Source organism: Chiloscyllium plagiosum, unplaced genomic scaffold (assembly GCF_037043375.1).
Source record: "Chiloscyllium plagiosum isolate Xiang-an unplaced genomic scaffold, Cpla_swu_hap1 HiC_scaffold_4, whole genome shotgun sequence".
Taxonomy (NCBI): domain Eukaryota; kingdom Metazoa; phylum Chordata; class Chondrichthyes; order Orectolobiformes; family Hemiscylliidae; genus Chiloscyllium; species Chiloscyllium plagiosum.
Window position 1 is genome coordinate 33,725,690 of NW_028270142.1, and position 13,255 is coordinate 33,738,944.

General features: G+C 39.4%; 1 protein-coding gene across 4 annotated transcripts in view; it reads left to right on the forward strand.

Annotated features, from left to right (window-relative positions):
- pdcd6ip (programmed cell death 6 interacting protein) overlaps nucleotides 1-11,684 on the forward strand; it is a 100,070-nt gene extending 88,386 nt beyond the window's left edge. For 2 of the 4 annotated variants that reach the window (XM_043688855.2, XM_043688857.2), the window contains exons 17-19: nucleotides 4,616-4,675; nucleotides 7,780-7,955; nucleotides 11,050-11,684. In XM_043688855.2, the coding sequence (XP_043544790.2) occupies nucleotides 4,616-4,675; nucleotides 7,780-7,955; nucleotides 11,050-11,212 (399 nt within the window). In that variant the 3' untranslated portion in view covers nucleotides 11,213-11,684. The remainder of the gene's footprint in view (nucleotides 1-4,615; nucleotides 4,676-7,779; nucleotides 7,956-11,049) is intronic. The other 2 variants (XM_043688858.2, XM_043688859.2) reach the window with 1 other exon arrangement.
- The last annotated feature ends 1,571 nt before the right edge of the window (nucleotides 11,685-13,255 follow it).

Genomic DNA, 13,255 nt, shown 5'->3' on the forward strand with positions numbered 1-13,255 from the left:
ATTTAAACTTTGTTTTGGGCACACAGCTGCAAATATGCACATCATTAAAGCTTCTCCAGTTTATATTTTTTCAAATTTACTCAGAACTGAAGACTTCGCAAAAAATAACTGGAAGATATTCCTGTTTAATTTTTAAGTAACTCAGTCATTTACTAAGGTTACTCATCAGGTCTTAATACAGATTTTAAATTTTTTTCAGATAAATTAATTTGGAGCTGTATTAAACAAACCACAAATGTTCTTCTCCTGCTGCTCCAACTATAGCAAAAGCAAGTGAAGCATACTACAAGCCTGATACATGATGTTAAGTTAGAGAGTCATACTGATCTACAGCATGGAAACAGGCCCTTCAGCCCAACTTGCCCATACCGCCTGGGTTTCACTATTTAAACTAGACCTATTTGCCTGTGTTTGGTCTCTCCACACCTGTCCCATCTATGTACCTGTCTAAATATTTCTTAAATTCGCTTCCACCCTATCTCTGGCAGTCCATTCCAGACACTAAACACCCTCTGTGTGGGAAAAATTGCCCCTGGAACCTTTTGTATCTCTCCCCTTAAACCTCTACCATGGGGAAAAGCAGTTGGCAATCTACCTTATCTGTGCCTCTCATTATTTTATAAAACTCGATAAGGTCATCCTTCAGTCTCTTCCACTCCAGGGGGAAAAAGTCCCAGCCTATCCAAATTCTCCTTATAACTCAAACTTTCCAGTCCAGGTAGTATCCTCGCAAATCTTTAATGTACTACTTCTAGTCTAATCATATTCCTTCTATAATAGGCAATCAAAACTGCATACAGTACTCCAAATGTGACCACACCAACATCTTGTACAGCTGCAATAAGATTCCCAAGTTGTATACTCGGTGCTCTGCCTGATGAAATCAAGCATATTGCAAGCCTTCTTCACCACTCTAACTGTGACTCCATTTTCAAGGAGCTATGAACCTGTAATGCAAGATCTTTGTTCTATAACACTTCCCAAGGCCCTACCATTGACTATGTAAGTCCTACCCTAGTTTGCTTTACTAAAATGCAACACCTATCATTTATCTAAATGAGACTCCATCTACCATTCCTCACTCCAATAGCCCAGTTAATCAAGGTCTCGCTGCATTCCCAGATAACCTTCACTGTTCACCAGTCTTGGTGTCATCCACCAACATAGTAACCATACGTCCTAAATTCTCTAAATCATTTATATAAATGATATTATATCGTAATAGTTGCTTATTAGTGTATATTAGTAAGTGCTTTTGAACATAGGTTCCAACATTGACTTTGATTCTGAGTTCTTGAATTTGCAATTGTGAGTTGGTTGACTATGGTCAGTAATGTCTGTGAACAGCCAAAGAGGCGTGCAGTTTGGAATGATGTACCAGTCATTGGGATATATGGCCTGCAAACCTGTTATCTCATCAGCACCGACATTGATAAATTACATTGTTCATTTATGTGGTAGACAGAATATTTTTGCCTTGACAATATCGTATCAATACTAGTTGTGTTTCTACTGTAAAATGTTTGTTTCACTCGTTCATATTTTTGAGACTTAAGTCAGGTAGATTGAATACTGCTCAGCTTAGAGGAACTTTGAGGCCAATTTTATAGCTTGTGGAACTGTACAAATCATTGGTTCCCATGGAACTTGTTGGAAAAAACTAATTATTGTGAGCCACTAAAATTTCTTTGGTCTCTTGAGTTTTAGAACATAGAACAGTACAACACAGAACAGGCCCTTCAGCCCACAATGTTGTGCCGACCATTGATACTCATGTAAGGTAAACCTAATGTACGAACCCTCAAATTTCTGTGACCATATGCATGCCCACCAGTCTCTTAAATATCCCCAATGACCTCGCTTCCACAACTGCTGCTGGCAACGCATTCCATGCTCTCTCAACTCTCTGCGTAAAGAACCCGCCTCTGACATCCCCTCTATACTTTCCGCCAAACAGCTTAAAACTATGACCCCTCGTGTTAACAATTTCTGCCCTGGGAAAAAGTCTCTGGCTATCAACTCTATCTATGTCTCTCATTATCTTGTACACCTCAATTAGGTCCCCTCTCTTCCTTCTTTTTTCCAATGAAAAAAGTCCGAGCTCAGTCAACCTCTCTTCATAAGATAAGCCCTCTGTTCCAGGCAGCATCCTGGTAAACCTCCTCTGAACCCTTTCCAAAGCATCCACATCTTTTCTATAATAGGGCAACCAGAACTGGACGCAGTATTCCAAGTGCGGTCTAACCAAAGTTTTATAGAGCTGCAACAAGATCTCACGGCCCTTAAACTCAATCCCCCTGTTAATGAAAGCCAAAACACCATATGCTTTCTTAACAACCCTGTCCACTTGGGTGGCCATTTTAAGGGATCTATGTGCCTGCACACCAAGGTCCCGCTATTCGTCCACAGCGCCAAGAATCCTGGCTTTTAATCCTCTACTCCACTTTCAATTTTGACCTTCCAAAATGCATCACTTCGCGTGGTCCAAGTTGAACTCCATCTGCCACCTCTCAGCCCATCTCTGCATCCTGTCAATGTCACGCTGCAACCTACAACAGTCCTCTATACTGTCAACGACACCTCCAACCTTTGTGTCGTCTGCAAACTTGCTCACCCATCCTTCAATCTTCTCATTCAAGTCATTAATAAAAATTACAAAGAGTAGAGGCCCAAGAACAGAGCCCTGTGGAACACCACTCACTACTAACTTCCAGGCAGAATACTTTCCTTCCACTACCACTCACTGTCTTCTGTCGACCAGCCAATTCTGTATCCAGACAGCTAAATTTCCTGTATCCCATTCCTCCTGACCTTCTGAACGAGCCTACCATGGGGAACCTTTTCAAATGCCTTGGTGAAGTCCATATACACCACATCCTCCACTGGACCCTCATCAACTTGTCTAGTAACATTCTCAAAGAACTTGATAAGGTTTGTGAAGCTTGACCTGCCCCTCACGAAGCCATGTTGACTGCATTTAATCGAGCCATGCTCATCCAGATGGTCATAAATCCTATCCCTCAGAATTCTTTCTAACACCTTGCAGATGACAGACGTGAGTTTGACTGGTCTGTAACTGCCAGGGATTTCCCTATTTCCTTTCTTGAAGAGAGGAATTACATTTGCCTCCCTCCAGTCCTCGGGTACGACTCTGGTGGAGAGCGAGAATGCAAAAAGATCTTCGCAAATGGCAAAGCAATCACATTTCTCACTTCCCAAAGCAGCCAAGGACAAATCTGGTCTGGCCCTGGCGACTTGTCAATCTTAATTTGTCAAAATTTTCGGCACATCAGCTTCCTCAATCTCTATCTGTTCCAGCATGCTTACCTGCTCCTCAATGGTATCATTCACTACAAGGTCCTTTTCTTTAGTCAAGACAGAAGCAAAAAAACTCATTTAGGGCTTCCCCTACCTCCTCAGACTTTATACACAAGTTCCCTATGCTATCCCTGATCTTTCTTTGATCATTCTCTTATTCTTCATGTACATGTAAAGTGCCTTTGGATTCTCCCTAATCCTTCCTGCCAAACCTTTTTCGTGCCTCCTCCTGGCTCTCCTCAGACCATTTTTGAGCTCCTTCCTCGCCTGCCTGTAATCCTCTAGAGCTGAGCAAGACCCTTGCTTCCTCCACCTTACGTAAGCTGCCTTCTTTCTTTTGATGAGAAGCTCCTCCGCTCTCGTCATCCAAGGTTCCTTTATCTTGCCCCTTCTTGCCTGTCTCAGAGGAACACATTTATGCATCACTCGCAACAACTGTTCCTTAAATAATCTTCACATGCTTATAGTGCCCTTTCCATGGAGCAATTGCTCCCAGTCCATGCTTCCCAACTCATGTCTGATAGCATCATAGTTTCCTTTTCCCCAGTTAAATATCCTCCCATTGTGCCTGCTTCTCTCCTTCCCCATAGCTATGTAGAATGTGAGGCAGTTTTGATCACTATCACCAAAATGCTCTCCATCCGCAAGATCTGACGCCTGCCCCAGCTCATTGCCGAGCACCAAATCCAAAATGGCCTCTCCCCTCATTGGCCTGTCAACGTACTGAGTTAGAATTAATTTGCAACTATTGTTTAAAGATAAATTAACAATCTTCTGTGAAATCTGAATATTTCTCCCGTGAATAAAATTTTGTCCTGCTTTCTGACCGCAATCTTAATGTTTGAAAGATTTTTTAAAACAAATGTGAGTGTAGTATCATCTAGCTTTTAATTAGAATTTGGGATGACCACTCAAAATACATCTTTGACTTATCACTTAACCCCCTTCTTTTCAAATTATTAATCTATGTGAAATTGACCAATTCGTCTTTTTCAAATGTCTGCCCATTTTGAATGCACCAACACAATCAAGTTTATTATCCTGTATGTCTTTTGTGCAATATAATTTATTGTTTTGTTTGCAAGAATTTTTACATTTGAAGATTCCAGGATAATTTCCGATAGTCCATTCAAGCCACATGGAGTCAGAATATTGAGGCTGTATCTAACTTATGATCATGTCCAATAACACTTTTTTTTTGTATTGACAGCAGAATCTCATGAAATTACTGTATGTTATGGTGTCCTTGTCTTGTAATATTCTCTTTAGTCACATTCAAAGTTGTTCTTTTTTCCAGCCATCCAAACCTGAACCTCCTGAACCTGACGCATCTTCATCCACTGGTGGTTGTGAAAATGTAGCTAGTTTTTAACTTTGTAATTTATTTTTAATACTTTTTGTTGTGTATGTGTGATGGCACAAGAGTTCAGACAGAATCATTATCCCATTTCTAAATTAGGCTTGGAAGAGGATTTATTATTTCTGGATCGAAAACATGTGACGTCAAAAAGAGAATTGAAATTTTTTTTTTGGAGAATACTTCAGTTAGCTTTTATTTGTAGTTCAGTTATACAGTACACTGTTAAATGAACAATTTGTTATTAATGGAAACAAAAAATTTTGGAAATGCACATGAATCTGCATATGAAAGGGAAATTTTAGATTGTTAGCTAAAAATAGGCAAAAAGCTAAAAATGCACCAAGTAATCATTTGTAAAGGAGGAACCAATTAAATTATAATTCTACTGACTGATATCAATATACCGAAAAGTGTAAATTGCCATATGTAACAGTCATCTTGGACAGATACAAACTTTTGTGTTTTACATCAATGCTATTACCTCTTGACGTACAAACCTTGAATAGTTGCCATAGCATACCAGGTTTGAAAGTTCCAGTCTTATCTCTGACAGCACCAGTACAGTGTCAGTGGTTTCAAAGTAACAAAAGGAAAAGAGACAGTGAGAATTGAAATCTACTGTGAGAATCTGGCAGAAGTATTGAGAAGACAACCAAGGTGTCAAGTTTGATTAGATTTCCTACAGTGTGGAAACAAGCCCTTTGGCCCAACATGTCCACATCAACCCTCCGAGGGGTAACCCGACAGGACTCATTTCCCTACATTTACCCCTCTCTAATGCACCTAACAGTATGGGCAATTTAGCATGGCCAATTCACCTAACCTACACATCTTTTGGAATGTGGGAGGAAACCAGAGCACCGGGAGGAAACCCATGCAGACACAGGGAGAACGTGCAAACTCCACACAGATAGTCGCCCAGAGTGGGAATCAAACCCAGGTCCCTGGCACTGCGAGGCACCAGTGCTTACCACTGAGCCACCATGCTGCCCTAGTTCCTGATTCCATGCTTTGATCAGAGAATTTAAATCCTAAAAGAAAGAAATAAGGTTATTTTAAGCTTTTTGAAATGAGTGTGTGAAAGACTGTATGAAAGTGATGAGATTGACATTGGTGCAGGTCATTTCAATTGAAGAACCGTAATTAAACAGCCACCACGTGCACACATTTTTTTTTAACCTCTTCTTTATCTATCACTTCCAAATGTTAATTTTCTGTCAGTCCTCCTGTAATGTCTGTTTCTCTCTATCAACAAGTCATTTCACCTTTATTTTCTTCTGTGAATATTCATCCATTAATCTCCCTCACTCATACAGATAAGTGACTGTATCTGCCACGTTATTTGTTTAGCCATCATTCACCAAATCTGGGTCCCTCATCAAATATAATTGAAAGCAAGATTTCCCTATTTCATACTCCATTCTCTTTGAAATAAAGACAACATTCCGTTTACCTTCCCTATTACCTACTGAACTTGAATGTTATTTTTTGTGATTTATGCAGAAAGATCCCCGGATACCTCTGTGTGCAGCTTTCTGTGCTTTTTCCCCATTTATATAATATTCATTTCTTCTTCCACTTACCAAAGTGCATAAGCACACATTTTTCTCACATTTATATTCCAGCTGCCACGTTTTTGCCAGTTATCATCACCACTTATCTTTTTAATTACTTTTATGTCACTCCCAAATTTAATTTTGGCACTCTTACTAGTTGCTATCTGAAAATCCTCCCCTTATCCTAACTGTCTTTTGCGCATTATTAAACTCTCTCTATCTGTGGGAATGTGCTACCTCATCTTAAGGTACCACACATCAGGCTACTTATCAAATGCCCTTTGGAAATCAAATACCTTACATATACAAGTTCACCATATCCTGCTTGTTACCTCCTCAAAATAAATTTCATTCTTTCTTATTCCCTCCTTGGTCCAAATTTCTCCCTAACATCTAAACCTCCACCCTGAAACCTTTGTTTCCAATCTGTGTTTCTCCCTCAGTCCAAGTACCCAATCTTCCAACATTCCACCCATCTTAATACTCTATCCTCAGTGTGTTCTCTGTCCTCCAGTCCAGTTTAAGCCAGTGCAATCCCTTGCTTGGTATTTCTCTTTGTTGTCATCTGGTTCAGGTTCCACTTCACTTTGGGATGGTGTCATGAAATGGGGAGGGGGTGTTGCTGCAGTGTAGAAATTAAAATGGGAATTTCTCCCATGCTGTAAATGCAATGTGTATAGGATTCATTGCCCAGTCTTGAAAACAGCCTAATACAAGTTAATTGGGACTCTTCCATGAGCTCTAATGGCTAATTACTTCACAAACACAACAAAAGTATCCAATAATTAATGTAAAATACTGGAATTTTCTTTGTCCATTGATCTAACCATTCTTCTGTGTGCATGGTGTAAGCAGGTTTGGTTTTGCAGTAAGTAGTTTACAAAGGAAAGCTTTGAAATATGAGAATGCAGTTGAAACTTTATTGCTGGAACAGCACAGCAGGTCAGGCAGCATCCAGGGAACAGGAGATTCGACGTTTCGGGCACAGGCCCTTCTCTCCTGTTCCCTGGATGCTGCCTGACCTGCTGTGCTGTTCCAGCAATAAAGTTTCAACTTTGATCTCCAGCATCTGCAGACCTCACTTTCTCCTCCAATATGAGAATGCATACTAGTGTCCAACTTTGCTACTTAATGGCAGCTAAAAGTCCTGTTACTATCGTTGCTGTTTGACTTGCATTTGTAAACAGTGCAATGTAAGTTTCTTAAATCATTGCCAACAAAACGACAACTATTGGATGAATAACAATAAATTATGAATGCCTTATTTCTCCAAAATACTTCTGGTACCTATGAAATTAAGCTTGTGAAATAATTGATTGTGACAGAGTTGGACCATACTGTTGGAACAATCTTTATTATGGGTGGTGGTGTAGATATGTTTATAGAAAATAATTGTTGGTGGATATTGTTAGAATTGTGGTTTGCTGGGAATATTCTTTGTATTTAAATGCTTTGTGTATGTTCAGCCCATAGGAAGTAGTATTATAAAATGGCTTTATTTTTAATGTGCTCTTCAATCTCATTTCAAGCCCTCTTTGTTTACAGCAACCTAAACCTCAACCTCCTGCACGGCCCCCACCTCCATCTATTGGATCCAATGTTGCAACTCCTACAACCACAAACACCCCTGCTGTTCCTGCTCCAGTTGCTTCTGTTGGGGGCGCTGGTGTGCTAACACAAGCCCAGGGACCTCCGTATCCTACATACCAAGGATTTCCTGGGTAGGTTTTGACTGAGTTTAGTATTGTCAATCTAAGTGTAAACCATCGTTTTTTTAGAATGAAATAATTGCATTGATTGGAAAAGGTAAAAGTTTTTGTTTTGATTTAGTTGTTCCAGGCTTTTCTTGCAATGCTGTACCTAATTCTAGGTTGAAAGAAAAGTTGGGGAGTTGGTGTTTACACTTGAACTTCTGTCAATTAAGTATACTTTCCGTGCTACTTGAAAATGCGCGTTTGGATTTAGAAGCATTCTCATTCTAGTGCAAAACTATTTCTGCTAAATATGCTTAAGGGCCAAGGACCAGTTGCAAAGTTTGATGAATAAATGCTATTCAGTTTGTAATACAGAGGAACCTTGATTGTCCAAAGGGGACATGTGGGGGAGTATTTCATTCGGTTAATCAAATTCCAGATAATTGAATGCCAGATAGCATTGTATAGCAGAGCATCGGGACATGCTTGGACAATCCAGTATTCGAATAATTGAATGCTGGATAATCGAGGTTCCTCCATAGAGTGTCTTTGGCTTCCCTGCATCACTTGATGTGATATATATTCTGACATATTCAAGGAACTATGTAGAGTGTCCCTCGGTATCTCCATTCAACAGCACTCCCCAGGACCCTGCCATTAACTGTGTAAGACCTGCCCTGGTTTGTCTTACCAAAGTGCAATGCCTCACATTTATTTAAATTAAATTCCCATCTACCATTCCTTGGCCCACAGTTAATCAAGATCCTGTTGAACTCTTAGATAACCTTCTTCACTGACCACTATACCACCAATTTTGGTGTCATCTGCAAATTAACAAACTTTGCCTCCGATACAGAGGAACCTCTGTTATCTGAATACCAATTATCCGAAAATCAGATTATCCGAAGGAGATCTCAAGGTCCCGACAGAAACATTACATCAACACTGTTTCCCACAGTGAATCGTGTCTTTTGTTTACAATGATTAAACAGGCACCGTCTCCAAATGACTGACCTCCCACCCTGTCTCTCCCCACACTTTCCCTGGAGCCCTACAGAGGGGTATACTCTAACCACCCCGCCCACCCCCAGATAATCTGACCAACATTGTCCTGTACATGGCAAACGTGGAACCTGTCAAAAAGGTGCAATCAAAAGTTGTGTGTGTGGCTGTGGTTGTATGTGTGCGCGCGCTATTTAGAGACTTACCCCACAAAGGCAGCGACGGCGGCAGCAGCAGTCTTATTTTTGGTGTACAGTCTGGCTGCCTGGGAGAGGGGGCGGGGTTGGACAGGGTTTTGTAAGCCAATGGTATCCAATATTTTCCCCCTTTATTCTTGAATGTGGGCATCACAGGCCAGCATTCATTAACATTCCCTCGTTGCTCTTGAACAGAGTGGCTTGCTATGGGCCACTTTAGAGATAAATTAGAAATCAGCCAAATTAATGTGAATTTTGAGTCACATCAAGGCTAGATCAGATATGGATTGAAGATCCTTTCCCTAAAAGTTATTACAAATCAAATGGGATATTATGACAGCTGTTGATTATTTCTTGGTCATGATTACGAAGACCAGCTTTCACAAAAAAAAATTCAGATTCCACCAGCTGTCGTGTGTTTTTAAACTTATCCCCAAAATGTTAGCCTATTTTCACCATATGACTCAAATCAAATCTATTAACCTTCTTTTAAAATGCTTAACAATTATTTTAAGTTCACTGCTTCATTGAAGTGTTAGAAAAGAGCATTTGAGTCTCTCAATCAGAAGATCAGGCAGTTAGTAGTGCACTATTTTCAGAAATACATGGATCAGTGATATAATGTAATCCTTAAAATAGTACTAATGTGATGCTATGGGATAGCTTTGGACGAGTTGTCTTCTGGCTGCATAGCTTTGTCCTTTACACGGCCACCTTTTTCATAGTAGAGCCCCTGCAGTGTTGAAGCAAGCCATCCAGCCCATCAACTGCACAACGACCCTCCGAAGAGCATTCCACCCAGACCCACCCCCCTACCCTACCTCTGGATTTCCCGTGACTAATCCACCAAGCCTGCAAATCCCTGGATACTATTGGCAATTTAACATAGCCAATCCATCTAACCCACGTATCTTTGGCCTGTCAGAGGAAACTGAAGCATCTGGAGGAAATCCACACAGACAGAGGGAGAATGTGTATACTCCATATAGACAGTTGCCCAAAGCTGCATTGAACTCTGGGTCCATGGTATTGAAGCAACAGTGCTAACCGCTAAGCCACCATGCTGTCCCACAGTGCATTTGATACAGTACATTTTTGATGCAGTGCATTTATTTGTTTTGGGAGTAGAAGTATGAAAAGTATGATGCACTGTGTGTTGTAAAAACAAAGCTCAAGCCTACAGGGGCCATTTTAAAAAAAAAAGCCAGAAGTGGCAGAGCATAGCAGTAAGAGGTTCAGTAATTGCAATGTCAATCAATATTTGAGATTTTTTGCTGAATCTTTTTGTGTAATAATGCTTAATAGGATGTTGGATTGGAAACATACAGTTGAAAGTTGGCTAAGTAAGCAGATGAAGTGAAATTTGAATATTGTATTAAGTTATGACATTTTGTCTATTCCTCGCAAAACACGTGATCTGGAAACTCCCAGAAAAGTATGATTAATTTTGTTCCTTAAATTCTCATATTTTGCTATTCCCCGTTCCCTCACCAAATTGCTTAGAGCTATATTTGACCTATATTTGGGAATATAGGCTGTTTAGCTGTATGGGCTAAGTTGTAAAAGAATATTAATAGATATTAACATGGTGTATAATGCAACAGAAGCCAGCAAAGATGCATATGAAAGTAGTAGCGAAAGCTTTTATTAAAGTAAGCTTTGATTAGTCTTTTGAATCAGTGACAAAGGTAAATTCTGACATTTTGAGGGAATTTAATATTTATTCTAATTTTGTGTTCATCGGTAGTTGGGTCGCATTTTTGCATGCTACCTTCAAAAGTATGCTTTGGTCAGATTTCAAACCAGCATTATTGGAAGTGATTAATTCTGCTGGTATGACTTCGCATTGATATAGAAAAGAGCATTGAGTTTGATTTGGCATAATTGATTCTTGTCCTTATGTTGCATATTTCATTTTTCAGGTACTACCCAATTCCTATGTCAATGGCGTATAACCAATATGCTTATGGTCAGTACAGCATGCCATACATGTACCAGCCTCCTGGGCAGCCACCTTTCCAAAACCCTCAGCCACCTCAACAGCCAGGATACCCTTACCCTCCGCAGCAATTCTACCAGCAATAAGACACATTGTGTGTTTAAGATTCTTACATTGTGGTTAATTTTTAAATTACCTCATATACTTTATCTACTGCATACTCTGAAATATTATTGAGCTAAATGCTATTAAGATGTACTGTTAAAAATCTTAAGATTGCACTAAATGTAACTTTTCAGAATGGCAAACACTAGGATTAATTTAGCAAATCTGATTTTTTTTTGCATAAACAAATTTAGTACAAACTGCTTATGTGAAATATCTTGTTTAGTTGTTTTTTCCTAAACCAGTTTTGGAAATGGGGTCTGAAATGTTGCACAAATATAAAACAGATTGTGTTTGTAGAGCCGACTTTGAGTAATACTTCATGGTCATATTTGCTTATACTATCTCTGTCTCTAGTTTTGTTATTTCCTACATACTGTTTTGTTTAATCAGGGCCTTGTAAATCTTATGGTAAATTAAGGTATAATTACATTAAAAAAATCAAGACTGAAACTTGGTGTTCTTAGCATTAATAGCAGTATGTAGTTATTGAAACAATTTATAACCGTTTAGTTGTCAACAAACATTCATTTCAAAAGCCTAGTGATCTCAAACTTGATATTACTTGAAGGAATGCAAAATAGCAGGAACTGTTCCTCGTCAAAATTCTTGTCTCTTAGCTCTGCTAATCTATTTGCATTGATTGCAATTTCTCTGCAATAGCTTGGAATTGTTTGAATTGAGTGTAGTACTCAAACCACTCACTTTTCTGAAGTTCAAGAAGATCTTGCATTTTTTTTTAGCACCAGGGCTCTTTCTGATTATTTTGAAAGTATAATTTTGAAGTGGTTGTTACAAAGCAACACACATTCCTTCGATTGTTTTGTCAAAGATGCATGATCTTTTGAAGAAAATGTAATCAAATGTTTCTTTCTTTTTATTTTGGAAACATTCATGAAAAATATGATTGTCATTTTTTGGGGGTATCTGGAGTGCTTCTAAAAAGTTACTTTTTCACATAACCACATTGCTGAGAGTGGATGTTATTTGCAAACTGTCCAGTTCTTTGTTGCATGACAAATCAGAAGATGCTCATTAGTATTCAGATGACATGAGAGTCGATGAAAATGCAAAAATTATACTGCTGGATTCTGGGCTACCTTCTTACGATGGGATTATGCTTATTGGGACAAAGTGCCTTCATGTACATCACTTCTTGTTCCTATCCTTCTACCTGATACTGATTGGTGGAAATACTTATTATTGAGTATTTGCCTTGAGCAGCACAATATTCATTGAAGAGAAAGTTTTGAATAGTATCTCTGAATCTTTGAATGGGACTCTGAAACTAGCCCTTAAACTGCAACTAACCTGTGCAAAATGTTATTTTGTTTCACTTTGCATAAACTGTGCCTGATTAAGTGTATAACTTGTATTTTCACAAACCATAAGACAGACTGAAAACTTCACCACATAGCGAGTTTTGAAAGATTTGTAGCTCGGGTTGAGGTTGTGGATGTGAGTTTGCTTGCTGAGCTGGAAGGTTCTGTTTCAGATGTTTCGTCACCATTCTAGGTAACATCATCAGTGAGTCTCCGGTGAAGCACTGGTGTTATGTCCCACTTTCTATTTATGTATTTAGATTTCTTGCTTCAGGACAGACAAAGCGCAAAGTGACTGAGCAGAGGCTGATAGCCAAGTTCGGTACCCATGAAGTTGGCCTCAACCGGGACCTTAGGTTCATGCCACACTACAGGTTACCCCACTGCACTATTCATTCTCTGTCTGTCTCACGCACATACCCCCCACACACTTTAACCCACGCATGTACCCTTTCACAGGCTTCTAACCCATCACATTCTCACATATTTTACCAAGTTCGTGCACACGCAAATACACACTCTCATCTGCACTCTCACTCGTGCGTGTACATATAAGGAATGGGATTAATTTGTATTTGCAGTTACATTCTCTTTTTTTGATCAAAACATACATAACCTACAGGCAGTCAATGCAAGCAGTCAATCAATGTAATATTTTGTAAATTCCATTTCAGAACTAGTACCAGTCTGAATCAAGATTGA